The sequence below is a fragment of the Chelonoidis abingdonii genome, chromosome 6 (assembly GCF_003597395.2).
Source record: "Chelonoidis abingdonii isolate Lonesome George chromosome 6, CheloAbing_2.0, whole genome shotgun sequence".
NCBI classification, from domain to species: Eukaryota; Metazoa; Chordata; order Testudines; family Testudinidae; genus Chelonoidis; species Chelonoidis abingdonii.
Genome location: NC_133774.1, coordinates 128,193,838 through 128,221,638, shown reverse-complemented (window position 1 = coordinate 128,221,638; position 27,801 = coordinate 128,193,838). Strand labels below are relative to the sequence as shown.

Genomic DNA, 27,801 nt, shown 5'->3' with positions numbered 1-27,801 from the left:
ATATGTTGTAATATGTTAACATTGTATTGTATCCAGTGGCGTAGCCAGGTGGAGGGAACAAAGAGAGCAATAAAAAAAAAAAGACGCCACCCTCTGAGGTGCTTTTACTCACCCAGCGGCACTCTGGGTCTTTGGCAGCGGGCCCTTCACTCGCTCCAGGTGTATTCGGCAGCCCTGAAGGTCCCACCGCCGAAATGCTGCCGAAGACGTGGAGCGACTGAAGGGCCCACCGCCAAAGACCTGGAGCACCACTGGGTGAGTAAAATAAAATCGCTGCTGTGGGTGATGCCTTTTTTTTTTTAGCGCTCCCCCAGGTGACTAAAAAGGCACCAAGAAATTGACAAGGTGCCACTTGTGCTCAGTGGGAGAGCAGGGTCCCCCACTCCCCCTCAGCTACGCTACTGATTGTATCTTTGCTTAAATAAAAAGGTTCAAAAAAAAAAAAAGAAAATCTGATATAAACAAAGTCTCATCTTTTTCAAAGTACGTATCAAATGGCTCTAGCTAAACTGGGGAATATATGCAAATTAGTTGTCAAAGATTTTAAGGGGGGAGGGATAGCTCAGTGGTTCAAGCATTGTTCTGCTAAATTCAGGGTTATGGGTTCAATCCTCAAGGAGGCCATTTAAGGATTTGGGGCAAAAAATCTGTCAGTACTTGATCCTGCTATAAAGGCAGGGCACTGATTCAATAACTTTCAAGGTCCCTTCCAGTTCTATGAGACAGGTATATATAAATAAATAATTGGAGATACGAGGATTAGGAGTATAATCTATAATCCATGGAAATCAATAGGAATCTTTCCATTGACTTCAGTAGGCTTTGGATCAGACCCTAGTCACTTATGCCCACTTAATGTTAACTGTCATCAGTTTTTGATTTCTGAACCCCCCAGCTCTTGTGCATTACAATTCTGTGAATGCCAGTCATTTTCTAGATAAATGGCAGTTGTAGGCAGAGGTGAAAGTAAGAAAAATTAGTTACCAGTACAGGGGCCCGGCTCCAGGCCCCCACAAGGGTCAGGGCCTCAGGTGGAAGGGCTGGGACCAGGGGGTCAGCCTCCCCCTGACAGCACTTCCACATTGCCCAGCCTGTGCCACCCAGGGCTATTTAAAGGGCCCAGGGCTCTGGCCACTGCTGCAGTAGCCCCAGTCAGGAGCCCTAGGCCCTTTTAAATCACCAGGCTCCAGGGCAGCTGCCCCTTTTGCCCCCCCAATCAACAGCTCTGGGGGGTGCAAAAGGGCAGCGACGTTAAAGCACTGTTGTGACAGCACTTTAACGTCAGCTGTGTATGGGCTGGTACCAGCGGCCACTTCTTACCAGTATGCCGTACCGGCCCACTTTCACCTCGGGTTGTAGGAAGCCTGTCTCATTTACATGCCTGAAGAATTTTAGACAGCTGGTAAGAGTTGGTTTAAAATCCCATACAATAATCTGAAAAAGACATATTCTATTAAATGAATCATTTCTGAAGTAGACAGGCTTTAGAAACGTTAAGTAAAGACTTAATCGACACAATGTCTTTCCAGTGATAGTGGGCACATGTTTACAAATCCCACATTCTCAGAGATGCCTGAATATAGTTGCTCAATTACTATGTATATTATTGAGAGTTACTCATTTAACCTCCCTGTACAAAGCTTTACCTGCGAGTGTGAAATATAAGTGGATGGAAGAAGCGGAGCCCAGCTTTCAGCAATGGAGATGGGGTGCACCGCCCAAATCACTTATCTTTGGGGCAGCAAAAGCAGAAGTTGGTTGTTAGAATGATGCAAAAAATATTTCAAGGTGCAATTCAAGATAGTTCCACTTATATCCTTCAGCCCTGGGCCATGTCAAATCATTCATGGAGGGGATTCTTCATCACCCCCTCACAGAGCATCAATTTTTAAACCATGGATTAATTTAAGCCATTCTGATGTAGATGAGGTAGCAATTATCCTGTGCTCTAAATGTGAAAACTATTCAAAGATTAACTGGCATCTTATACAAAATGTATTTAGAGACAGTTTTGGTTATTTGTTATATATTCCCATCTTCCCCATTCTTTGTCGTTAGAAGCATTTGCAAGAAATCAGGATCTTCTTAAGAATTCTTCTTTTTCTGATCTTGACTCCTCACTATCATGTTGTTTGTGAGAATTCAATCATTTCCAAAGAAATACATTGCAGTGTAGAGCCAGCAGCTTCTCTCAGAGAGATGGGACATCAGGAGAAAGAGCGAGAGGAAGGCAGAACCCCCTAGCTGATTAAGGGAAGGTAATAGGAATGACAGAATGGTGGATGAGAGGCCTTAAAAAGGTAGAATTGTGAAGTGAGAAGAAACGATGTGTTTGGGTCACTTAGGACTCCAAGAGGAACATGGAATAAGCCCCACTGAACTTTGTTACCTCCTTTGTATAGTGCTTTGAGTTCTATGGATGAAAAGTGTTATATATAAGAAATGGGAATTATTTTTATTTTATTGTCTCCACAAGATTATTTTTAGAAGAAATGCATCCTTGCTCTGACCTCATGTTGGAGCTGAATTGCAAAACCTCCAGCAAATTCAGCTTCTTGATTTGTTGTCTCTGACTTTCCTCAGCAGGCACCAGAACCTGTAATCCTCATTTATTACACTTTTGGGGAGAACTCTTTTGCCCTACTGGCCCCGTTTACTGACTTATTTCCTAGTAAAACACATCTGAAGCAGGAGGGAACGGTCAGTCTGCATTTCCTTTGGGCGGGTGACGACATTTTGATGGTATGTGATGACATCACAGCATACTAGTCCCATTTTAACAAACTCACAAGGCTGGCAGGCACCCCACTTCCACGGTTTTGTTTTTAGCTGACTGCGGCTATCCCTACTCGGGGAGTCTGGAACAGCAGCGGAGCCGTTCACAGCTGGAGAACCGGCCCTCTCTAGTGCACAACGTAACAGACACAGCGTTTCACACGCGCGTGCAACCAGAGTGCACGCTCACACGGAATGCAGACAACGCAACCCCCAGAGCACGTGTATACACAAGACAGTTGTGCAAAGCCCCCGGGTGCGCACGGGCACACGCAGCGCCGCCCAATGTAAGACCCCACCTGCCCTGACTCCTAGCGGGAGAGGGGAGGGGGGAATGGAATGGAGTGGGGAATGCTGATTGGTCCCAGCTCCACTCACGTACCCGTCTCGGGGCGCTGCTGGAGTCACGTGCAGGTTTGTCATCCCCGCCCCTGCCTCGCTGATTGGCTGACTGTTTCCTCTGTGCTCTCAACTCATTGGTGAGTGTCGCCCTCAGTCCCCGCCGGGCCCTCGATTTCCGGGGGAGCGAAGGGGAAGTGTCGGTCTCGGACCGGAAGTTGTCGTCGCTCGTGCCCCGGCCGTTGCCCGTCGCGCTCCGTGTCCGTTGCTGCCATGGCCGAGTTCGATCTGTTCGGCGCGCCGCCCGCCCAGCCGCCGGCCGGGGACAGCCCCGGCGTGGGGAACGGGGCGCTGAGCGGCGGCGAGGAGGACCCGGCCGCCGCCTTCCTGGCCCAGCAGGAGAGCGAGATCGCGGGCATCGAGAACGACGAGGGCTTCAGCATCCTGGAGAGCGGCGAGGTGCCGGCGGGGCTGCAGGGCCACGGCGGGCCCGCGCCGGGTAGGGCTCCGGTTCCCCGGAGGGGGGGGGGCTGGTCTCTGCGCTCCACCCGCGGGGGTTGATTCTCGCCGGGCCAGGGCGGGTCTCGGAGCTGGGCGGCTCGTGGGCCGGGCCAGGGGCGCCCGTCCGCCTCAGCAGCTGTTCCCCCTCCACAGCCGTCGCCCGGGCCGCTCTGCAGCGAAGCTGGGGACGTGGCACGCCGGGAGTCGGGACCTGCCCACGCCAACCCACTGGCCCAGGGACCATGGCGAGTTCCTGTGGCTCTGGCACCTCGAGTTCTCTGGGCCTTTCCATCTCTCCTGTGGCAGCCCTTGGGTGCAGTTGCACTGGCAGCTGAGTGCAGGAGCCGTTGTTAAATCTGTCTGGCTCCTGCCTGAGCGCCCTAGTTGCCCATAGAGTCCTGCAGATGAACGGATAACACGTATTTCGGCTAATAACCTCACTCCCGTTGTTAGAGTGGCAGTGCTGTAGTTGTAACGTGTCTTGCTTTGTGTAGTGGTCGTAATAGGCATCTTTTATAAAGCAGAATTTCACAGGGAAAAGTGTTTTCTGTAGGCAGATGTGCTGTGCTGAAAAAATGTCTGTTTGGCCCTTCACTTCAGTGTGTTGTAGTGTGTAAGCCTCCCATATCAGTGCATGATATCACTTCTCCTGCAAGTGTTGAAAATAATACCTGTTTAAACTACTAAATCAATGAAGTTTAGCAATTACAAATTAAACTTAATATTGTAAATTGTAGAATTTCTGGTTTGCTTATTAATATTAGTGAATTGTTTAACATTTTAAGAATGTCTTAACTTTCCTTATCTTGCAAAACGAATTCTTCAGTGCTGTACCTATAGCTTAATAGTATTTTCCCCATCTGTGTGATTGGTTTGAAAGAACCATTATTAGCCTCAGTTTATAGACTTGCAAACCAAAACATTGCTGCTTAAAACAGCATGATGGGCCTGTATTGTATTTAACACTTCAGTCTTAATTTTGTGAAACTTTAGCTTTACTCTGAACTGGTCAGGATTCCTAACTCACAAATAGACCAATGTACAATGGATATTGGAACACTGAGGTTCGTTGAAGGATGAATAGAAGTTGCAGGCTTGATGTCACTAAATTTAATACATTCTATAAAGTTGAATATATTTAACAGTGGAATCCTTGATACAATGACAAGTTCCAGTATTACCTCCAGAATTGGAGTTGCGTCCTCAAGGTTTAGTTAAACATTCTTCTTTTAAGTGAGAAGTGGGGCTTTGAATCCGATGTAGAAAAGAGCAATTCCTATTGAGAATGTTGAGCACTTATGAAAATCTGGCCATTTCATTTAGGTGCACAAACAGAAGCTGATGTTGAGCTTGTTTGAAAAACGTAGATGAGACTTGCTGATCTTATATCCATTCCACCAAGGACAAGCTAAGCTCTGAAGCATTTGTGATCTCCTCTCTCAGTATGGTCTTTTTAGCCAGTGGGCTAATATTTAATTTATGTAGCCTTCAGTCACTGTTTCTTAGTAACCTTTGTACCTCCTCCTAACTTAGAAAAATTGTCTTTGCATAATACATGCTGCTGCTTCTTCAAGGAAAGGTGCTCTTTATATTTCTTAACGAGCTAAAATTTGTTGAAATATTAGTTATGTTGAATGTGTTGCCCTTAGACTGCGTGCATACATGGAGAAATGTGTAACTCTGTCAGTCTCAGGATATTGGAGACACAAAGTGGAAGAGGTCTCTCTCACTATTGGTCCAATAAAAGATAACACAAGCTTTTGAGCCGCACAGAGCTCTTCAGGTGACCACCTTCTCACCAACATATGTTGGTCCAATAAAAGATTACTGTACCCACCTTGTGTCTCCATTACACTTTTATGGGTACTCAAACTTTGCTAGACTCGATACTAGTTTCCATATTTTAAGTTGGCTAATATAATGCATTTTTTTTAAGTACTTGATGTTTTAATCCATCTCAAATATACAGAAATAGGATTTTTTTTATAGCTTTGAAGTTGGAGATGTGCTGAATGATTGAGTTTGCGTTTTTTCTTTTCTCGTATGGTCCCTTAACTGAACACTTCTACTCTGAAGACACAGTAGAGTCTAGCTGGGATGACTACGTGGACTGGAAGAGCATGAGACTTCCAAATGTAAAGCTTCCATGGTGCTTACTATTCCATTAAGGGCTACTTCTAAAGTAGTCATGGATGCAGCCCTTCTTTCTCAGTGCTCACAATGGAGCATAAACTCTCCTGTGTCGAGTATTCTAACAACTTTCTACTAGGGATGTTTACATGGGAGTAACTTCCTGAGCTCTGGTGTTTGGTCCTGTTTTCTATTTCCTGCCTCAAGTCCATCCTGCTGATAGCAAATAGTGCCTGTATAGATGAGTGACTTCACAGAGCGCTCCGACTTCAACCAGGAATAAGCAGCAGATGAGTTTATAAGGAACATGCACTTCATTTATCATGAAATCTTTGGTAACCTAATTGAAATCTATGCTTACATCAATGTCTTAGAATGAGTAGGTCTCTTAACAACATACAGCTGTAACTTCTTCCCAGCCTAAGTGACTTCCTAAAAAGCAAGAAACAACTTCTTTAATTTCACAGAAAAGTACTTCCTCTATGGGAAGCTTCCTCATGTCCCTTACAATCTTTCCTGTCTCCAGCAGAGCAACTCTGAAATAAATAGATCTAAAGTCAGCCTTTGTGCCACATCCATAGTGTGGCCGTCTCACTGTTATGATTCCTTCTCTAATACAGAGAACACTGCTGAACCTTCCAAAACTAATTTGGCTTGATATGAAAACCTCTAACTTTTTTAGTAAGCATCTTTCTTTTTAAATGACACTTTCACACTTCTGACATCCATATAGAAAAGACAAAATTTGTTGTTAATTCTCGAACAAATGAGTAGAAAAGAGGATTATAAAATAGAACTTCATATTTTAGTTGGGAAGATTGGTCATTCAGTTCCACTTGAATTAAATGTAATGGGTGTTCTTCCCCAAAAGCCAGTACAGAAGGCTGACTTTCAGTTTGAGCTGCTGTAATTAGTTCTGATGACACCAAGAATTTGAACCTTCCTACTGCCCTGCTTTTCTGAGAGGTGAGGTTACTCGGAATCCTTAGTTCCACCTCTGACTATAAAATTGCATAAACGTTGAAACAAAAGGTGTATCAGGACAGCTGTCAAATTCTTCTTGGTGAGATATAATAGTTTTGCACAAGACACAGTAGAAGTAATTAGCTAACTGCAAGCAAACTGCTTTCTGCATTGTGTTAATCTTAAATGCTTAAGCACAGCAGCAGGGGATTTGTGGATTTACTTTTTTTAACTTTAACCATTTGAACTGCCTTAGATACCGCTCATACCAAATAGGATGAGTTGTATGTAAGGCTGTATTTATTACCAGAGTAGAATCAGACTTTATGCAGTAGTCATGAAATAAGATTATAGGTGCCTCCATGGGAAATAACAAATTACAGTGTAAGAAATGAAATTGTGCAGTGAAAAGTAATTACCAGCTTCAGTATGGGTGTTTGTAAAAGGGTATGCCGGAGCAGCTTGGAAGTGTGCTTTTAAATAATAAAAAAAAAAAAAGTGCAGTGTTCAGCTGTCTGCTTAGGCATGGGAAGGAAATTCCACTTTAGTGTTATGTTCAGTTAAAAATCAAACCAATGGAAGGTGGAAGATTACAAGATATGGAGGACCCATATCAAACTTCTGACCAAGTTTGACCCTCGCTATGTCTCATTAGGCGCCCCTTCCCCAGTTACAGGCCTGTACCTGTTTTTCTGTGTGGAATCCCACAATCCACACCACTCTCTCCCTGGTTCCCCAGATCACAGCATCCCTATCTACTAGTTATTCCCACAGCTAGGCCAACTGGATGTTGGTCCCTGCTTTAGACTTCCTCTGCCATAGGAACATAACAGGGAAGGGGTTAAAACAACAAAGATTCACTGTTATCCATATGAGCACTGACAGCTGAACTGCAGTAACTGCCTGGCTGACTGTAGAGAGCTCCAGCTAAAATTAACCTTTAGCTTTCCATAGAGCAAGCTACTATTCATAAGTTATTTCCTGTCTTCTAAGGTTGCAGAGACCTTCTAGTAGAACAAAGGGTAAAGACCTGCTTGCTTTTTTTGAGGTACAGTTCAGATTATGAAAATAAACTGCCTGAATATTAATCTTTTCTTGCTATAAAAGTTAACGGCATCAATATGTCAGCATATTTTTTTCCATAAGAAACACTGCAGAAACCAATACCACACTAAGCTATATTGGTGGCTCACGCATATGGCTGCAATTTAGTCATGGAATCTGAAATCTCCAAAGACCTCTGACTCCAGCTAGCCACAGCTGAGAGCTGCAGGGTCCAGGAGCTCCTGGGTGACAAGTTCCCTGCAGCTGGGAGCTGCTGTAGGAGGGGGACCTTGTAGTTCTGGGCCCTCGTGTGCTGGGGACCCCTCTAGCTCCCAGCCCATGGCAGATATCCAGAATCCCCATTTTTATCACAAATATTTAGTAAGTCGGGTCAGGTCACAGGTGTCTGAATTTTTCATTATTGCCCCTGACTTATCCACGTTTACTAAATATCCATGACCAAAATCTTAGCCTTACTCATACAGTGCATTCCAAAACAGTTGCTACTCAGTTAATGGGAGAATAGTAAATACAACATGATTACTTGCAGAGCAGAGTTGGGAAAACTGCTTACTGGTGTGCCTTACTGTGGATGTCAGTGGTGTCTAAAGAGGGCTATGTGGGGCAATCATTGGCTGCTAATCTTTCCAGTCATTTTCACAGGGAGTTGCACTACCCCATTACTGTTCTTTGAGTGTGAAGTGTCTATTCTGGAAGTGTTTCATAATGTGGCTTGAAGTTGGTGGAATGATTAATTTAGACAGTAAATTGTATGTTTATCTTCAGGCTGCAAGGCAGTGTGAGGTGGCTGTTCCTGTCTGATAGGTTGTAATTCTGATCTAGCTTGCAGGGTGCCTAAGAGGACAATAGCCACTTAACACTTTTTTTTGTCTTCTGTTGCTTCTGCAAATAACACTTAGGTCTGAGTTCAGAAAAAACAAGTCTAATCTTTTTGCAGTTGTAAAGTTAAACTACAGTGTGCAGTATACTACTGTGGGGGAGTGTGTGTATATTCATGTGGATGTAGATATAGATTACACACTCACTCCTGTTATGTGGGAATGTCTGTGTAACCTCCCTCCAAGGCCTTCTGCACATCTGGAAGAGGAGGGCCAGCAGTAAGACTTCAGCTGTCCTCTTATGAGACAGGGGTTGTATTGAAAACCTGGTAAGACTAATGGGCCCTGAAGGGTAACTTGCTGTTCTCTGGGGAGGAGCAGGGTCTAGAATCTACTCTGTAGACCCTCTGTGTGCAGTTATCTTTAGTAGCAAGGGAAAAAGGCATAACTGCAATTGGAGGTTTGGGGTTGGAGAAAGCAGAAGGTTTCAGGTTGGCTCCTTGAATGACTGACTGTGGGTGGGGTGGGATTACTGTGGCTTCACTTACTACTTCCACAGAGAGAGAATCAATTTGTGGATGAGTATTAAAGTTGCAGCCTACCAAGAAAGAAGAAATGAGGCACTAGGGGAACCTTGTGTAGGGGGAGTGGTGATGGTCTTGATTTGGCTGTTGTCCTGGGCTTGTCTAGGTTTTTCTTTAACTGCAACCTCATCAATGCTGGGGCTGATATGAGAGAAGCTGGGGAGAGCATATCTCTAATGCCCTGTTTTGTAAGTTGCATTTACCAATTTTCCCCGCGTCTCTCCTCATGAACTAATGAAGCATATATCCCTTAGGTTTGACAAATTCTACCTGGGTTAATGCAAAGATTGTCACTGTTGAGAGTGCAGATCTCAGCGTTTCTCGACTGACCTTTTCTAGAAATCTCTTTAAAATCTTCTAGTGCTTGCAAGATTACTGGGCATCTGGGTTACAGGTAATGTCCATCACACGTTAAGTAAACTTGTAATTGTATATATTAACCTAGATGAAGTTTGCAAGAAAGGAAAGCAGCTCCAACCACTTAATTAGATAATATTTTTTAACTGGGACATTGAACAAGGTGGAAAGGCCCATCTCCAAAAGGCTACGTTCAGTGTTGACTAGTTTAAAAGGACAGAACAGCGCTGCGGTTTGACTGCTGTGACTGTAAGTGAGGATAAACTCCTAACTGCAGATAGCTACACAGCAATGTGCGCTCCTGGGACCAAATCAGTTAATAAACAGATAGTCTGACAGCATGAACTGCAAGAGAATGTTTAAACTTAGAGTGTAATCAGCTGGGCTATTGTTCCCTTGTTAGCCCTTCAAAGAATCTCCAGATCTATAATAGTGTCAAGTTTTCCAAATCGCACAATACATCTCAGAAGGGAAATGGAATATCATCATATAACAAGCTTCCTGAGCTTGCTTGTGGCCATAGTGCGCCCTCTGTAGGGGTGAGAGGGCGTTGAGTAGGAAGCAAGTTTCAATATATTCCTAACATAGTTGCTTAAAAATTTCTGCAATTACTTACAGTAACGTTGGTGACTATCTCTTTGGTTTTTTTTTAAACAACCAGGTCTCTTTTCAAGCTTTACAGCGAATTTGTCAGAAACGAAACCTCTTGTTCTGCTACTTCGTGGTCTAATATTTTACATTTACACAGATAGGCAAGAAGTGTCTTCAGTTTCCAAATTTCCAACTATGCTTTTCTCTTCGGTGAGCTCTCAAGAGACACATCCTAATGGGATGGTTAAAGTCATCTGCGAAACTAATTGGGGAATTTTTTTTAAGTACACTAGAAAGGAAAGTTCAGATAACTGTTAAAGATGTTTTACTCAGAAAAACGGGTAGCAGACTAACCTATTTAAAGGACAGGAGACTTGAAGTTGCCACCTATCTCCTCAACGGACCTGTGCTTAAGTGGGCTGCTCAGTACTGGTGGGCTTTTCAAATCCTTAAACTGGTAGGAAATGCTTTGGGTTCCTATGCAACATCTTGTGAACATCTGTTAGAAGCCATGGCCATCTGCAGAATTACTGTATGTCATACTGGGTTCTTGGCTGCACTGTCATGGTCCAGCAGGGACTGCTTTCCTAAATTGACAGTAAGCCCTGGGGGTGGGTTGAGGGTGTGAAGAATAGGATGGTTTGCTGTTGTAGGTAACCACTGTCCCTTTTTCAGAAGGACAGTGAGTGGCTGTAGTACCCTTCCCTTCCTGAACGTGTAGAGACCCAGTTGAGCAGGTTTCATATGGAAGGACTTCATCCTTCTCTTGCTAGGAGAGCATGCCACAGAATCCCTTCTACGTGCTGTGGGGCTCTTCTGTGTCATGAAGGGGAACACTTGGTTTAATAGACTAGAGACTGGAGTAGGGATTAGAACAGGTATTCAAAAGAGTAACCCTCAAGGAAAGGAGTACTCAAGGTGGCTGCAGTTAGGAATAATAGAACAAAAGGTGGAAAATGCTGAATCTGAGCTGTATGTGTGAAGTCTTGAGTATAGTGTTTGACACATTTTGGACAGTGCTGTGGAAAACCACCCTGATTAGTCAGGGATGGGCTAAATTAAGGGCACATCACTGAACACTTTAGAAGTAATTGGATTAAACACTAATTGTCAGTAGGGCATGACAAAGCTAAGTGGGAGTTGATAGCACTAACTGGGGTGGACTTTCATGCCAACAGCACGTGGTTTTGTGTTTGGTAATTGAGAAGCGTGTCATATTGAAGAGAAACCTGATGAAATTGGTTCTGAACTGTTGTCCATGAAGAAATCATTGATCTACCAATTGGGCCTTACCTTGGGGTATCTAGTGCCCTATATAAAGAGCCTTTGGCTCTTCTAAACTGCCCCATGTGAAGACGTAGCCTTAACTCTCAAATGTACAAGTCAGATTTGAGAGCTGCCCAAAGGCTGGGCTGGGACAGCAAACATTAGAGACACTTCCTTGCTTTGTTTGTGAGAAAAATATTTTAATTCAGATTGCAATAAGCACAAAGTCCTCTTTCAGGACCTGTGTTCCCTCCTCTCATTAAGCTAGCCCTGTATGTTCATTTGGCCTTTGTCTCTCTCCTAGCTTATGCTGCTGACCTCTGAAATATGTGGAGGAAATTCTTCAGGGCTCTTAAGAGTCATTTCTTGCACTCTTCTCCCCCCCACCCCCATCACATAGTGGGACATCTAAGGGTATGTCTATACTATATGAAATTAGGTTGAATTTATAGAAGTTGGTTTTTTGTTTTTGTTTTAGGAATCAATTTTATACAGTCAGTTGTCCCCACTTAAGGCCATTAACTCAGCAGAGTTCATCCACAGTACAAGGCTAGCGTCACCTTCCAGAGCATTGCACTGTGGTAGCTTTCCCACAGTCTCTGCTGCCCATTGGAATTCTGGGTTAAGATCCCAATGCCCATTCTGGGTTGAGATCCCAATGCTTGATGGGGCAAAAACAGTAATGCGCGTGGTTCTGGGTACGTATCGTCAATACTTTTTTGAATTGTGACCACACTACCCCAAATTCAATCCGGCAAGGTCGATTTCAGCGCTAATCCCCTTGTTGGGGGAGGAGTACAGAAATTGATTTTAAGAGCCCTTTAAGTCGGGGGGGCGGGGGGGAACAGCTTTGTCATGTGGACGGGTGCAGGGTTAAATCAATGTAACACTGCTAAATTCAACCTAAACTCGTAGTATAGACCAGGGCTAAGAAAGTTCTCCTCTCACTCCAGCTTGTCAGAGCTTTCAGTGTTTTCCTTCAGGTTTTGCCTGTCTTCTGCAGCCCAGATCCACTAACATTTAATTGACTCTGGGGTTCATTTGTTACATCTCAAAGTGCATTGCATACCAGAGTGTCAGATCTCTGCCTAGCTGAGACTGTTACAGCATGGAGAAATTAGGTCCCCCAAAGTGCCAGTATGCACCACAGGATTGGTTACTGGAGGTTCTTCAGGATGCAGGGGCACAGGCAGTTCTTGTAGCCTGTCTGTCTAAGGCCAGGTCTACACTGCGACTTTAAATCGGTTTAATAGCCGATATACCGATTTAACGCTGTATCCGTTCACACGACGTCGTCATTAATATCGAGTTAAACGGCTCCTTAAATCGATTTTCGGAACTCCTTCCCAAACGCAGAGAGTAGCGCTAAATTCGATAGTGATAACTCGTATTAAGGGTTCATGTGGACGGGAAAATCGACGTTATGGCCTCCGGGCGGCATCCCAGAGTCAGCACTGCACCGCTCTGGGCAGGCAATCTGAACTCGGATTGCAGCGGGGCAGGTAAACAGGAGAAGTTCCCCGCGAACTTTTGAATACATTTCTGCTTGCCCAGCGTGGAGCTCTGATCAGCACCGCTGGCAATGCCAGTTTGAAAATCGAAAAAAAGCTCCAGCATAGACCGTACGGGAGCATTAACTAGGTCTGATCGCTGCTATGGGGGAAGACAAATCTTGTTGTATGCAGCTCCGTTACAGAACACGAAATGCCCAAAGCGTTTGAATAAAAACTCCAGGAATACACAGCGCTGTTGACAAGCGTAACGGGAAGCCATAGACTCAAATGGACGCTCATGAAGGGGAGTGAGGGGGTACTGAGGACTCCAGCTATCCACCAGTCCACAGCAGTCCTTGAAAATTATTTGCATCTCTTGGCTGAGCTCCCCAATGTCTGTAGGTTAAAAACACAGTGTCTGGCCGTGGTTCAGGGAACAGCTCCTCAGTTTTATTTCCCCACCACCACGTGAAAAAAAAATGGAAGATGCGTGTGCTATGGCGTTTGCCTCAATGCACTCCGCGAAAAAAGGCCAGCAAAGCGGTTGTCTGCCTGCCTTCACAAAGGAGGGGTGAGGCTGTACCCAGCACCACCACGGGGCAGTGTTTTCTGCCCCATCAGGCACTGTGCTCTCAACACGGGAAGATAAAAAAAAACAAAAAAAAAAAAAAAAAAAAAAAAAAAAAAAAAAAAAAAAAAAAAAAAAAAAAAAAAAAAAAAAAAAAAAAAAAAAAAAAAAAAAAAAAAAAAAAAAAAAAAAAAAAAACAAAAAAAAAAAAAAAAAAATAAAAAGGCGGGAAAACAAAAAAAATATAAAAAAAAAAAAAAAAAAAAAAAAAAAAAAAAAAAAAAAAAAAAAAAAAAAAAAAAAAAAAAAAAAAAAAAAAAAAAAAAAAAAAAAAAAGAAAAAAAAAAAAAAAAAAAAAAAAAAAAAAAAAATAAAAAAAAAAAAAAAAAAAAAAAAAAAAAAAAAAAAAAAAAAAAAAAAAAAAAAAAAAAAAAAAAAAAAAAAAAAAAAAAAAAAAAAAAAAAAAAAAAAAAAAAAAAAAAAAAAAAAAAAAAAAAAAAAAAAAAAAAAAAAAAGAGAAGAAAAAAAAAAAAAAAAAAAAAAAAAAAAAAAAAAAAAAAAAAAAAAAAAATAATAAAAAAAAAAAAAAAAAAAAAAAAGAAATAAAAAAAAAAAAAAAAAAAAAAAAAAAAAAAAAAAAATACAAAAAAAAAAAAAAAAAAAAAAAAATAAAAAAAAAACAAAAAAAAAAAAACAAAAAAAAGAAAAAAAAAAAAAAAAAAAATAAAAAAAAAAAAAAAACTGGGAACTAGGATAGCTGAGGAAAACAGGCTACCCCACAGTTGCACCGCTCCTGAAAATCGATGGTAGCTTTGGACCATGGGACGCCAAAAACAATCGATTTTCGGGTCCCACTTGCGACGCGTCCTAAACCGATTTTATTAGATCTGTTTTGTAATATCGGTTTTAAGCTAATTCGAAATAATCGTGCATTGTTAGACGTACCTAAATCTGCCTACTGCTTTGGAGCCGTGAGCGGCTTTGATATTGTTCTTGCTGATTGGAAAGGCAGGATATATTTAAGGAAAGCAGACTACTCTTCAGTGTCCAGAGCAAAGGCTTCTGTCTGCTGCCCCACAACTCAGCATTACTTGTACTGGCGGTTCCAAGGCTGGCAAGACAGACATTATTCCAGACCGCTATACTGAAATTATGCAAACACTCTACCGGAATAAAGTTGCAATAGAGAATGCTTGGCTTCTAGTACTGCTTCTGTTTAGTTCTCTTGTGTTTGGCTTGCTGGTGAATATTGGTACTATATACAGAAGAGGAATTGGTTGGTCTGCATGGATGACGGATGGGTCAGTATGCTAACCTTGAGCTTTCTCAAAATTTGCAACGGAATTACAAAGAACTAACATGCAGAAAGTAACTACACCATTTTCACTGCTTTTCTTCTGTCTTTACTCTTTCTAATGCTAGGAGGATTGCTTTACAATGTCTAGACACAAATAGTCCTTTGAAATGCAAAGGTGCATTGTACATCTTCTTGGGGACATTCTGTTCATTAGTCTAGTCAGCAATAGTAATGTGTGTGTATAGAAATTATCTGCAGAGGCCACTTTTCTGCAGCCGTGTAATTATGCATTTGAAAACTTCAGTTTTCAAACATGCACTCAAAATGCTCCTCCCCATAGTATCCCATAGGTGCTGTAGTGACCTTTAAAGTCTCTCTCTAATATTACAAACATCTAAAAAAGCTACATTAAAAATGCTAAAATTGCAGAGCTTGGTTGCCAACCTTAATTTGGCTTTCTTTTGATGTGAATGTTAATTACATGATCACTTGTCCACAGGACCCCTGCCTTGTTAGCCTCACTGAATGGTAGCTATTGAACTGAAATTCCCTTGCAAAAACTTTGCATGTGAAGGATCGCATGAAAATTTTCCCCAAACTGTACCCCAACCCCCACCATTTCAGCAAACACTTAACTAAAACTTTTAAGCAACTACCTTACTGTTTGTAATAACTAAAGAAATATAGAATGGCTGTTCTGGGTCTCACCTATGGTTCCCCAGTATTACATCCTGTTCCACCAGTGGTTGATTGCCAGACTGCTTGAGATAGAATGGACAAGGGGCATTTTATCGACTGATTGCATTTCCTGTCATCCAGTCCCAGTATCTGGCAGTTCAGATGTTAGAGGTCCAACCAGAGCATGGGTTGTGTTACCTGTCTTTCCCATGAATGTATTTAGTTCTGGCTTTCACGACCATACGCCCTAGGCAGAAGTTTCCACAGGTTATACAGTGTGTTGGTGTGAAGAAAATACTATTTTTAAAAAAAAAAGCAAACAAAAACACCTGCACTGTTAACTCAATGAATCTCGCCATGAAGTTAACTTATGTGAAGAGCTATAAAAATTGAATATTAGGAAGTATTTCCCTTACTCAGTCATGATATTTATACCACAGCTAATTTTCTACTTTCACTAGTCTTTTTTTTTTTTTTTTTCCTTCCTACAATACTGAGCATTACAGTCTTTTTAGATCTCCCGCTCATATGGGAAGCTGTCCGATAGCCCTGATCACTTTTGTTACTGTCCTCAGTACCGTTTTCCAATTCTAATCTCTTTTTGGAGATGATGGCTACAAGGACTACACAGATTCTTTCCTGCGGTGCTGGCTGGTGAGTCTTGCCCACGTGCTCAGGGTTTAACTGATCGCCATATTTGGGGTCGGGAAGGAATTTTCCTCCAGGGCAGATTGGCAGGGGCCCTGGAGGTTTTTTGCCTTCCTCTGCAGCATGGGGCATGGGTCACTTGCTGAAAAATTCTCTGCAGCTTGAGGTCTTCAAACCACAATTTGAGGACTTCAATCACTCAGACATATGTCAGGGGTTTGTTATTGAAGTGGATGGGTAAGATTCTGTGGTCTGCATTGTGCAAGAGGTCAGACTAGATGATCATAATGGTCCCTTCTGACCTTTGAGTCTATAACTGCACATGGCATTCAAGGTGTGGGTATACCATGGATTGATATAGAGGCAATATATTTTCCGTCTTATCTACCACTTTCCTAATGTTTCTGAACACTAGCTTTTTTTTGACTGTTGCTGCGCATTGAGCAGATGTTTTGGAGTCATTGTCGATAGATTTCTAGATATCTTTCCTGAGTGGCAATGGCTAATTTAGGCCCCATCATTTTGCAAAGTGTACTTCCAACTATACATACAATGTACATTACTTTGCATTTATCCACACTGAATTTCATCTGCCATTCTGTTGCCCTGTCACCCAGTTTTGTGAGATCCCTTTGTAACTCATCCTAGTCATCTTTGGACTTAACTATCTCAAGTAATTTTATATTGTCTAGGCTTATTAGTTGTAACATTTGCAATCATATTAAGGCTTAGGTATTGTGATTTTAACTTTTTGCTTTAAGACCTGTCTAACCTACAGTCACCGTTACCTTACAGATGCTGTTGATGGGGTGATGAATGGAGAGCTCTATCAGGTAATGAAAGAGTATCTATCTTGAACAATAAAAAAACCTGTTGGGTGAAATTAGAATACTTCCTAAATGTTAAGTGACTTCTCAAAAGCAGTTTCTAGCCTCTTACAGTAGGATTACTCATAGGTTAAAGTAGCTTTCTTAATCCAAATAGAAATGTTCCCCACTGTTTGCTTTTTTATTACTTACATCTCCTGACTTATTAATGAAGGGAAAAAACTAATCTAGTCTCTAATCTTGTAATACTCTGTGCGATTCCATAGCTGCCAGGCAATTAGAGTACACTCCATCTTTGAGTGAAAGACAAATTACAGCAAAAATCCATGTTGACATCATATTTCAATTGGTAACATGCCTTCCTCTGGGAAGACTGCCATGTACTCAGGTCCCATGTTAGGACTTGAGTTGATACCTGGGGCTGGCACTGCATTACTAGAGGTGATGTGCTCCGACTAACAAGTTTATTCACGGTCAGCATTGACTAGGCACAGGCTAAAGATTCTGTGATGTTCCATAAAGAGCAGGGGAGAACTCATTTTAGCAAATTAAGTGTTCAAGCATTTTTAAGTTAAGACAATCTCATGTTGAATTTTTATAAATTAAATTTTCTCAGTTGTGGGGACTTATGGGGAGGTGTCAGACAATTATTGACCGTGGATGTTAAGATTAAAAAAGTTAAAGCTTTGTCACCATTAAAACACTGATATCACACGTCAAAATATGTAAAGTAAATATCCTTAGAAAATGTTACTTGACCACTTAGTTTTTCTTTGTCCATCTATTAACTTCAGTTATCAGTGGAAAAACTTATCAATTTGTGTATATGATATCTGTTTACCAATATTTGCTTCTTAAAAATCCAGTTTCTCTAAGCCTAGAGAACATTTGACAAGTATCTTAACATTAAACTGTTCCTTATAACACACAACCCAGTCTGTATCCTATGCTCACTGCATTATCAGATCCAAACTCATTGTGTTTACTGTGCTTTAAAATAGCTTGGGTGAAAGCTGTGAGCAGAGTTCTGAACCACTAGCCAAATAGTCCATTACTGTCCAGTATGAAAGAATTATAATGGACACCAGTTTATCAAGTGGCAAAGCAGAACAGATATTACTAAGACTCTCCTAAATAGGGGCAGTAGTGTATATGGCTGGCTAAACCACTTTAAAAAGTCTCTGGTACAGGTTTGATCAGAATGTTCTAAGTCTACTTAACTTCATTGTAACCTAAATCTGTCTTGGTGGTTAACTTCAAATGTGCAAGTTGTTGATGCTGTTGCAAAGGATTTGTTAGATGACCCTGTTCAGATGAGTGGTTGGCCTTTGGTCTAGCCACTTCTGTCCTAGGTGAACACTTCAGTTCCACATCCGCGCTGAAGCCTCAAGTGACATTGAGAAATGATCTGTGGACTTTTCCTTGTGACTGGCAATGGGAAAGCTAAAATACTAACTGGTCTTTATGTACAATGTGGCTGAGATGCAAAATGAGCTCTCGAGTTCTAATTCTAGCACTATCACTCACTGTACGCTTGGAAGGAATTTTTCCCCCTTGTGTGTAATGGGAACAACACCCAGGTATAGAGGATGAATGGTATTTTTCAGAGGTTTGAACATGTTAGTTAACTCCTCTTAGTAAGAAAAGCAGCCAAGGAAATTTCACTAATTGCTTGCTTATCCTCTTTAGTTCCCTCTGGCCATGCCCAGCCCCTTGTCCAAACTCCGTTTTTATCAAAGCAGATAATAGAGCCTTGTCCACCATGATTTTGTAATTGTACAAATCTTCTCCCTAGCCTAAGATTCCAGCTGATTTCTCCAGTAAAGCACTAATCCTACTGCAAACCTCTCCTTGCTAGTTACCCTTGTTCATAATCCACTAGAAGCATTTGTTGCTGGCATGCCCCGTTAGCACTTGAGAAGGCTGTTATTGGGCGTTTCTAAGGTACCCATTACATTTGTGTTTATGAACAGTATTTTAAATACCTTGTTTCTTGTTTAAGACTTTCCAATTGTTTCCTCTTTTTAAGGAGAGCAATGGGCCAACAGACTGCTATGCCGCTATTTCACATGTGGATCGACTGCAGTCAGAACCAGAGAGTATCCGTAAATGGAGAGAGGAGCAAAAGGAACGCCTAGAAGTCCTTGGTAAGGAAAATCATGAAGTTTTTATGTTTCTGCAGGGCTTGCTGTTAAAAATTCAACTTTATCTTGATTCCTTCATACACGAATTTGAAGTGTCACTTGCCTATCTGCCATCTTAAATTCTTAATCCTCAGTTCTTCTTGTTGACAAACACTCTACCCAGTCAGACTCGGTGTTAATGGGAGCTGGCTTGATGCTGCCAACTGGAGGGGAAAATCTCCCAGTTGCTTGGGCATCTGAAATTTCCAGCTCTGTTTAAAGCTGGAAAACCTGGCCACTACAAAATTGCCCGTTCTTAACCAATAGTGACCTTCACATTGGCATCTGGAGACTTGAATGGTGTCTTGCACACAACAGTACCCTCCTGCCTGAAACCTGTCATGGAGAGAGCCCTACTGAAAGGAAAGAGAGGCTGAGCAGAGGTCCCTCTGCTCTTCATTCTCCAGCCTACCTGGAAGGGGTTTCAGCACTGCTATGTGCCAGAACCTCTGGGGTGACAGGCAGAAGGATCTGCTTTCAGAGTTCAGCTCTGCCCAGCATACCAAGTATGGTGTAAGTGGCTTATACAGGCTAGCTACTTATGGACCACCCCCTTGCTGTCTGTCTTTTGGGGTCTGTTGCTACTGTATCAAATTTCATAAAGGAGTTCAACTGAAGCTAACACATCTGAGTGACTGGCCTCGTGTTTTAACGGGTATCAAAAGGAAAACAACCCTAGCCTCCCTTCTGCCAGCAAGAAATGGTGGTGAGCATGGTGCTAGTCTGCCTCTCATTACCATGTATTCCATTTGCCCAGTCTCTAATAGAGCACTGAAGTCATTCCTTACCAAAAGGATCTTAGCTGTTGGTTTAAAACTAATTAAACAAAATGTCATCACCTAGTGACCTGCCAACTGACTGCTTGGAAGGAATTCCTCAATGTGAATGCTATCGCCTAGGCAAGCAGGTCAGCCTGGCCAGCTTCAAGCTAGGGAGAATGTGTTGTACTTCATGAGATACCAGGAGAGACACTGAAGTCAGTGTAGTAGCAACCCTTGCCTTCAGTGGGGTAATATCATTGCTGTTTCTGCACTACTCGTTGGAGTGGATGGAGTTGGCCTTATGTAAAAGATAAGTGTGTGCCTCTTTTAGGCCTTTTTGTGGGTACCAGGGCCCCCTAGTTTGCTTCACCAGGCATTGAAGAGGTATTTGACTTAAGGAACGCTGTTAGCAGCACAGAGAGCTAAAAGGGGATCACCCCCTCACTGCCTGGCTGGCACTGTCCTTCTTTGCCTTGGCTGCTTGCCAGAAGTATGGCTAGCCAACCAGGTTTTTGAGAACCTAGTTTAGGAAAGTGACAAGTACCATCTTGGTTTCTAAAGTGGCCTGCTAATGGAATTGTGCTCTCCAGTAGATATCGACCAGATGAAAGCCCCTGGCATGTTCACTGAACTTGCTCTTCTAAATTCTAAGCCCCACAAAGATCTGTAGTGGACAGCTTCTGCTTCACTGATGCCCAATAAGTACCATTCTGGTGCTGATACAGCTGCCATAAGAGAAGTTGGGGAAATACATTAGGCAAGACAACTGCTTTGCTTTCACCCTTTGGGGAAATAAGTGATCAAAAAAAGTAAATGCAGTAACTGGCCAAACTGCATCCAGTTTCAGATTGGCTGTGTATAAGCAGACTTGATGGGTGTATGGGGAATAGCTATTAGCTAGTCTGCAAACTGGATTAACACAAGGCTATTGCACATGGCTACTTTTGCAGCATGCCTTCACTAGCCAAGCTCAGTAGCACATTGAGCCTGTCCTCAAAGAGGAGGTAACCTTGAAGTGGTGACATTTGCCTTTTGTATGAGGAAAATTTCAACAGGAAATAAAATGTCTTTGGCATAAAGCGATAGCTGATAGTACTCCTTCCTTGAAGGGTTCTGTGGTGAGATACCTTGACATTTTTACACTTCCCTTGTCTGATCAGATTGGGTCACAGTACCATTTAACTGGTGCACCATTTAAATCATCATATGAGGTTCCTGTCTGAAACACTGTGAGAGCCCCAAAATGCATGATGTTGGTTTTCAAGCCGTGTTACGGCATCTCTTAAATCTTCAGATGCTAACTCTCGAAAGCAGGAAGCAGAATGGAAAGAGAAGGCGATAAAGGAGTTAGAAGAATGGTATGCAAGGCAAGATGAACAGCTACAGAAAACAAAAGCCAACAACCGGTAAGGATTTTCTGTAGTTCTTTGGAATGGTTGAGGTTTGTGGAAGGAATTGAAACATATAACCAGGGTGCTGTTGGCATCTTGTATACTTGTCTATATCCATTGTCAAACTAAAGATACACTGGTGCTTTTGGTCCTCCAGTGAAACTCTTAGGTATTCAGCAGTAAGACTTGTGGAAGTGGTTCTTCGTTGTAAGTGGGTTTCTTCATCTTATCAGCGGCCTTATGGTAAGTGCCATGAGGATGTTCTCGATACCTGTAGATGTGGCCTAGTGTATCAGTGTAATTAGAGCCAGCACAATTAGCAACAGTAAGATTTTTAACTTGTGCTTAATGGCCTGCTCAGCTTAGGTGGCAAGAACATCATCTTTTTTTGGCTTTCCCACAATAACCTCTCAATACCTCGGCACCCTCACAGGATAGGTTAAACAAATCCCAACAATTAATCATCTTGTTCTTGCCAACTGGGTGGGCAGAGACTTGATTTTTCTCCTCCCCTCCCTTCAAATGGAAGGTGTCAGTACCCCATGAGGGGTGACCTCCTATCCTAGATAACGTTCTAGTGACAGGATCTGTGGTGTGGCAGACTTTGACCCAAAATCTGACTCTCTGGATTATAATTCTTACCTCTTGAATTTATAGCCCTGTTCCAATGGCTGGAGCAGGGAGATGAGTCTTCAACCAGAACTCGGTACTGAGTTGCTGTAAACCTGGCCAATAATTCTTAACCTCTCTGTTTCTCTCTGTGTATGTGCAGCATGCCTCAAGTGGCAGTGACCAGGATTCATCACTGAATCTGGTCTGTGATTGGATCATTTAGCTTCCCTGGCTTGGGTCAGGTATTGACAGGGAATGAGATGTGAACGCTGATCCATAACCCCTTCTCGGCTGCTGAACAATGCTATAGTAATGACTTTAGAACCTGACTTCTATATCTATTTTAAAAATTAAGAATAAACCTCTCGTACCAGTCAATGGTTTGCCCACTAGACAGCAGAACTATGTTGGAAGTACAGGGACTTGTCAAACGGTCCACTTGGTCTCTTTAAACTTGGGAGTTTCCTGGGGCAACTCCCTCATTGGAACAGGTCAGTCTAACTCCTTATCTCCCCCTCACCTAACCATTGCTCCCAAGTGAGAAACCTCTGCATAATGGGACCGAGAGAAGCAGGCATAGTCCTTTGAGGTGGAAGAGGAGGTGAAGCTCCCATGGGATTGGGAAGAGTCCTATTTTTGTACTAATCAAATGATGGACTTGGTGGACTTCCCCTTGGAACTCTGGCAACCCCCCTACTCTTCACTTCTCATGGAAATGAAATTTCCACACTGCTCACCTCTTCCTGTTGAGGGTAGGAGTAACTCATTTCTGGGTAGACTGACCATGAAGTTGAGTGTCGTCAAAGCCTCTCCTTTAGCTAAGTCCTGGAGATCAGGTTCTGTAAACCCTCAGATAACTGATGTGAACTCCTTGTAACTGGGGGATGAGCTCAGTTTAGGAAGAGGGGTTCATTTCCCTCCTCCATTGTGGTAATGGTGAACTTGGAAGAGCATTGGCCCAAATGGGTGTGATTGACAGTTTTTACAGCGCTTGGGATGGCTCTTCTGTAAGACTTCCAAGTGGAAAAGTAGTAACTTTCAATGATTCCAAACAGGTCTCCAGTATGGTGGACATAAATGCTCAGGCACAGAGTGGTTAAAAATCTCATTTAAAAAAAAAATTAAATTGCAAGCTTTAGTTTTTTAAATAAACTAAGCTTAGGGCCTAACATAGATCTGTTAAAAATAATTTAAAATCAAAAATCTAGAACATATATCTGCCAGGTTTTAAACAATCAGATCACTGAGCTGGTGGAAGTCACTTGGCTGAACACTCGAAACCAGAATCTGTTGAAGTGCTTCATCAGCAGTTGTCTTTTGCAGGTGTAGAGAATTTCTTTCATTTCAGTTTATTCTGTTAGTTCAGTGCGGTGACTACTTCATTCAAAATTAAGAAACCAATTGAGAGTTGAAAAAGCAGGAAAGTTTTCCATCTTCCGATCTATGGGGGGGGCGGGGGAAGCCTAGATGTATGAGGATCTACTAGTGCTAAAATCTCAAAGGGCATGGTGACTAGAAATCAGTTCATGAACTACAAGTAATACCTCCTGTTCTAATAAATGAGTGTGAAATGCAAATGTTTTGATTTTCTTATGTTAGCAAATTTCAAGAATTTTATTTATTAAAAGCTAGTTTTGTGCACTTTTTTAATCTCCATCTAGATGGAGCTTGACACATCAAGTAATTTTCTTAATCCAGTATATTATCGGTGATACTTAATAAAAAAAAATAAAAGTAATGTTGAACTATGTAGTTTAAAGATGTATGGTGCATTCTATCCTCAGTACTTGCCAAAGCAAGCACCAAATCTAGTGTAAAGGCTATATCTAACCATCAAAATGTTTTAATGGCCACCAGCTAATGAGAATCAACCTTTAGGAATCAATGAGAGCAACAAAAAATAAAAGCTTTAGAAAGCCTGACCTGTGAGGGAAGGCCAGAAAAAGGGCATGTTTAGTTTTGAAGACGTTTTGGGTGGGAGAGAATCTAGTAGCAGTTCTCAGATGTTATCAGTTCTCCATGTTTACCAAAGGTAGGACAAAAAGTAATGTGCATAATCAGCCACAAGGGATATTTACGTTAACTATCCTTCCAGTTCAAAAGTAGTGAAGTATTGGAATTGGCTCCAAGGGAATTCCCATCCCCATCAGTGGAGGTTTTAAGAACAGATTGGACAAACATCTGTCAGGGATGGTCCGTGTTTACTTGGTCTTTCCTCAGTGCAGGGGGCTGGACAAGATGACCCCTCAAGGTACTACATTTCCTTGATTCTATGAAAATAAAGTACAAATGAAAACAATTAAATTCACTTAGTTTTTCCTCCTTGCTGTAAAATCAGTGATTTAAACTGCTTTGATTTAAATGAGTCCACCCTGATGACCTAACTCCCTGAACTAGTTCAGAGACTACAGCTAGATATCTCAGTTTGTTGAGCTGTTCTTCCGTGGGGAAAACTTGATGCAGAACATGCAACTGAATATTAGTCACTTTCCAGCTCAGCGTTTTGACTCTAACTTCAGATTCAGTCTGATTTGGTTTATAGTTTAATGCCGTTCTCTTGTTTTACCTAACCTGTCTTCCGCTGTATTCTCTGCTTCTCATCCTTCTCTCTTTTCTCCTGCCTGCTTGCCTTCCTCTTGGACTACTTGCTGCCTAGGGTGGCAGATGAAGCTTTCTACAAACAACCCTTCGCTGACATGATTGGTTATGTGTATGTTGCCTAACTACTAATTGTCTGTCTGTCTGATCCTCTTCATTATCCTTCAGAGACAGTTAATATTCTGTCTGGTGACTACATTAAACTGAGTATTTGGAATCCAGCATCAAAGGCTGATGGGTGTCTATATAGTAGTTCTTCCTACAGTACAGCAGGGTATTTGAGCTGCAATACTGAAGAGTGAAATGTCATCTTGATTTGTAGAGGGTCACCGGAGACGTACTAACCCATGCGGCATGCATGCCACCAGTAATACACTGCTGGTAAAGCAGAATACTAGCTAAATGACAGCAAGACTAAAATCTGCTTCCAGGCAATGGAAGCTTGGTTGCACACTAAGATGTATTAGGAGCGTGGAGGTAACACACCTCTCTGGTGTTGGTGCTTTCTCACCCAGATGCTGCTTTTGTACAGCCAAGATGTACAAGGTGTTCAATAGGAAAGTTGCTTTTCTCTGAACTAACACTTGCAGCTGGAAGGCTCGATTTGAGGGAGGTATAAAAGGGTTTCACTTGACTGTCCGAGGTGCTGAGCGCTTACAGCTCCTGTTGAAGTCAGCGAGAAGGTCAGATGCTCAGCGCCTCTGGAAAATCAGGCCAGTTATTTAGTGCTTAACTCTGTGCACTCAACTGTGGGGGAAAAAGTAGGCCTTCATATGCAGTCGGGGTGGTGGGGAGGAAGTTAGGATTGTTTGCCCACTTTCATCTGTGTAGTATTCCCATTTGGGTAATCTCCCAAAGGATAGAGTGGTGAAAGCTCCATTACATGCAACATATTAAGCCAGCCAGCCAGAACACTGGAAGACAATGCTGTGTGTGCAGACAGACAAGCAAGCCCATGGGCCTTTCAATCTAGCTCTGCTTTGCTAAGTAAAAGCCTTGATCTCCAACCCGCAAGGAAAGATGGGTATTTTCGCTAATGGGGTTAAAGATTACAATGTGGCTTTTTTGGCTTGTTCATATGCTTTGATTTCTTCCCTTATGTTTATAGACTTGAATTCAAAGCTGACCATTTCAGATACTAAAGGCCCTTTTAAAGATGTACTGGTGAGAACAGTAGTATGGCTTTGAGTGAATTCAGATTGAAGTTCCAGTGTGGAATTGATGGCCTAACTAGGTGGATGTAAGACAAGACTTGTGAAATGCTGGATTTACAGGTGGTGGTTGATCATGTTCTGAAGTTTCCACCGAAAGCCGTGGAATGAAAACACTTGTTTCCTGTACCAGTCTCCGTGTAGCCAATGTGTAACGGCTGCAGACTAAAACTGGCAGCATGTTTCCTGAATGTAGACTGAGCTGCTAGTGCATGTCCAGCTAGCTTATCATCTGCATTAAGCTCATTTTCATTTTCTATATCTGACTTAAACTTTCCTTGTTTCTTTTCTTCTCTTCACCTTTAAGCACAAACATAAACCATCCTTGCTACAGCCTAGAACAGTTAAGTAAAAATCTTCACTGCCCCCCTTAAGTGTCTTGTCACATGAAGTAGCAGTGTTGTAGTGACCCTTGTCTTCAGTGGTGTTTGTACTCAAATCATCCCTGGCCCCGGTGCTGCCCCTTCCCTTCCATAGGATGATCACTGTCATTGCTTTCTCTGTACTGCTTGTTGGAGTAGATGGATTTGGTTTGATTTCTCTCAAAGTGCTTACTGCTCTTGCCCTTATGCGGCTACCAGGGACCCACAATTTGCTTAATCCAGGCATCGAAGGGTTACACATGCCTTGGAGCAATGCTGCTAGCAGCACAGGGATGCCAAAAGGATAACGCTGATGCTTATGGTTTCCTAACCTACATGTTGGAAGGAAAGAATTCACTGAGTGCTGTTGGGATAAAAGAAGGGGAACTGTTATCCTTTTAGCTGAACTCAGTGTAACCCTCCCCTTTGCCAAAACATGCCTCAAAGTCTATAGCAGCTGCAAGCATGGAAGCTATGACTTAAATTCCTCTTCGATCCACGCTGCTTCTCTACACCATTGGGAACCATCAGCACACAGTTTTACGATGGCCTGCACGCCTTGGAGTATCTGTAAACCAAATGGAAGTTACTCCTCAATCTTGCACTTCTGTAGATAGTAAACTTCCAGTTGGCAAACATCCAAAGCAAACTGCTAAGAGTTGAAGGCTTAAAAACAATAGTTAATGTACCAAGGCATTGCTTTAAATTAAATGCCTACATCAGAGTGCCTGAAACTTTTACTTGTGTGCATACTGAGGCCAAGATTGAATAACTACTCTTAAACCAAACACCTGTATTCCAACATTTTACACAGCAATTTTCTGCACTGCCTGTGCATAGCAGATTACTGCAACCTGTTCATCTCCAAGGTTGGGGGTAGGGGATCTTAACAAGCCTTAATGTTCTCAAGCAGCTGTCAGGTTACATTTTCCTATGAAACATGTAAAATGGAACCCTAGTCTATGGAGGGAAAGGAGTGGCTTCCAGGGGGGTGCAGAGCTCACATTAACATGTAGTATTGCATTGCTTCTAGGGCAGCTGAAGAAGCCTTTGTGAATGATGTGGAAGAAACTTCCCCAGGCACAGAGTGGGAACGTGTGGCTCGGCTCTGTGACTTTAATCCCAAGTCTAGTAAACAGGCGAAAGATGTGTCCCGCATGCGCTCCATCCTTATTTCACTCAAGCAGGCTCCGCTGGTTCGCTGAAGGAAAAGCACAATGGAAACACTACAAATGCAATATCTAACCTTACTCAGAGAAGCTGTGTTTGCAGTAATTGGATTAATTATGTTTAAATGTGTTTTTTTGGACCAAACCTCATAAAGTATCTAGAGTTGATCATTGTTTGTGATTGCATGTTCTTCCTCATGTTTCCTTCCTCTGTCCCAAATGGGAGGAGAGAACCTCCAGAACTGTAGTCTCTCTGTACTCTTGTGCACTGAGATGTCACTTTCAACTGTACTGATATTAAAGGTCTGTTAAACAGTTACGTGTGTCCTCTTTCATAGACAGAGGTCGCTTCCCCACCTCCCCTTCTAAAGGGGAAATTTTCAATCCACATAGTGTCCAGGAGCAAACTTCTGGCCTCATTTATAGTGGCAGTTGAAGATCTAAAGCACTGGCCTCACCCAGTGTGTGTGAAGTGACAGACCACTGTGCATGCAGGAGGACATCTGCTTTGCTGCCTGATGGAAGTGACTGCACCTTTAAAGCCCCCCTATGGCTCTAATCTCAAGAAATTAAGCCCTTCCCTGCAACCACCAGTTGAAACTGATTTGGGAACA

At 42.3% G+C, this 27,801-nt stretch overlaps 2 protein-coding genes across 6 annotated transcripts in view; one reads left to right on the top strand and one right to left on the bottom strand.

Annotated features, from left to right (window-relative positions):
* The first annotated feature begins 3,303 nt into the window (after positions 1-3,303).
* CLTA (clathrin light chain A) lies at positions 3,304-27,506 on the top strand. Of its 4 annotated transcripts, XM_032793261.2 has the most exons (7): positions 3,304-3,613; positions 16,869-16,906; positions 18,930-19,047; positions 21,139-21,250; positions 24,504-24,557; positions 25,964-25,999; positions 27,052-27,506. In XM_032793261.2, exons 1-7 carry the CDS (start codon positions 3,388-3,390, stop codon positions 27,221-27,223), a joined length of 756 nt encoding a protein of 251 aa, XP_032649152.1. In that variant the 5' UTR covers positions 3,304-3,387; the 3' UTR covers positions 27,224-27,506. The 4 variants fall into 4 exon arrangements, with proteins under 4 accessions (XP_032649152.1, XP_032649154.1, XP_032649153.1 ...); XM_032793263.2 differs by lacking the exon at positions 24,504-24,557 and having other exon boundaries at positions 3,305-3,613; XM_032793262.2 differs by lacking the exon at positions 25,964-25,999 and having other exon boundaries at positions 3,305-3,613.
* GNE (glucosamine (UDP-N-acetyl)-2-epimerase/N-acetylmannosamine kinase) overlaps positions 23,460-27,801 on the bottom strand; it is a 78,725-nt gene continuing 74,383 nt past the window's right edge. For both annotated transcript variants that reach the window (XM_032793258.2, XM_075067400.1), the window contains exon 13: positions 23,460-24,117. The gene's annotated coding sequence lies outside the window, so the exon portion shown is untranslated. The remainder of the gene's footprint in view (positions 24,118-27,801) is intronic.

Coding starts and splice junctions, on each gene's coding strand:
- CLTA (XM_032793261.2), top strand. CDS start 3,388: ATGGCCGAGTTCGATCTGTTCGGCGCGCCGCCCGCCCAGCCGCCGGCC. Junction 16,907..18,929: donor TGAATGGAGAGCTCTATCAG/GTAATGAAAGAG, acceptor CCTCTTTTTAAG/GAGAGCAATGGGCCAACAGA. Junction 19,048..21,138: donor GGAACGCCTAGAAGTCCTTG/GTAAGGAAAATC, acceptor TTAAATCTTCAG/ATGCTAACTCTCGAAAGCAG.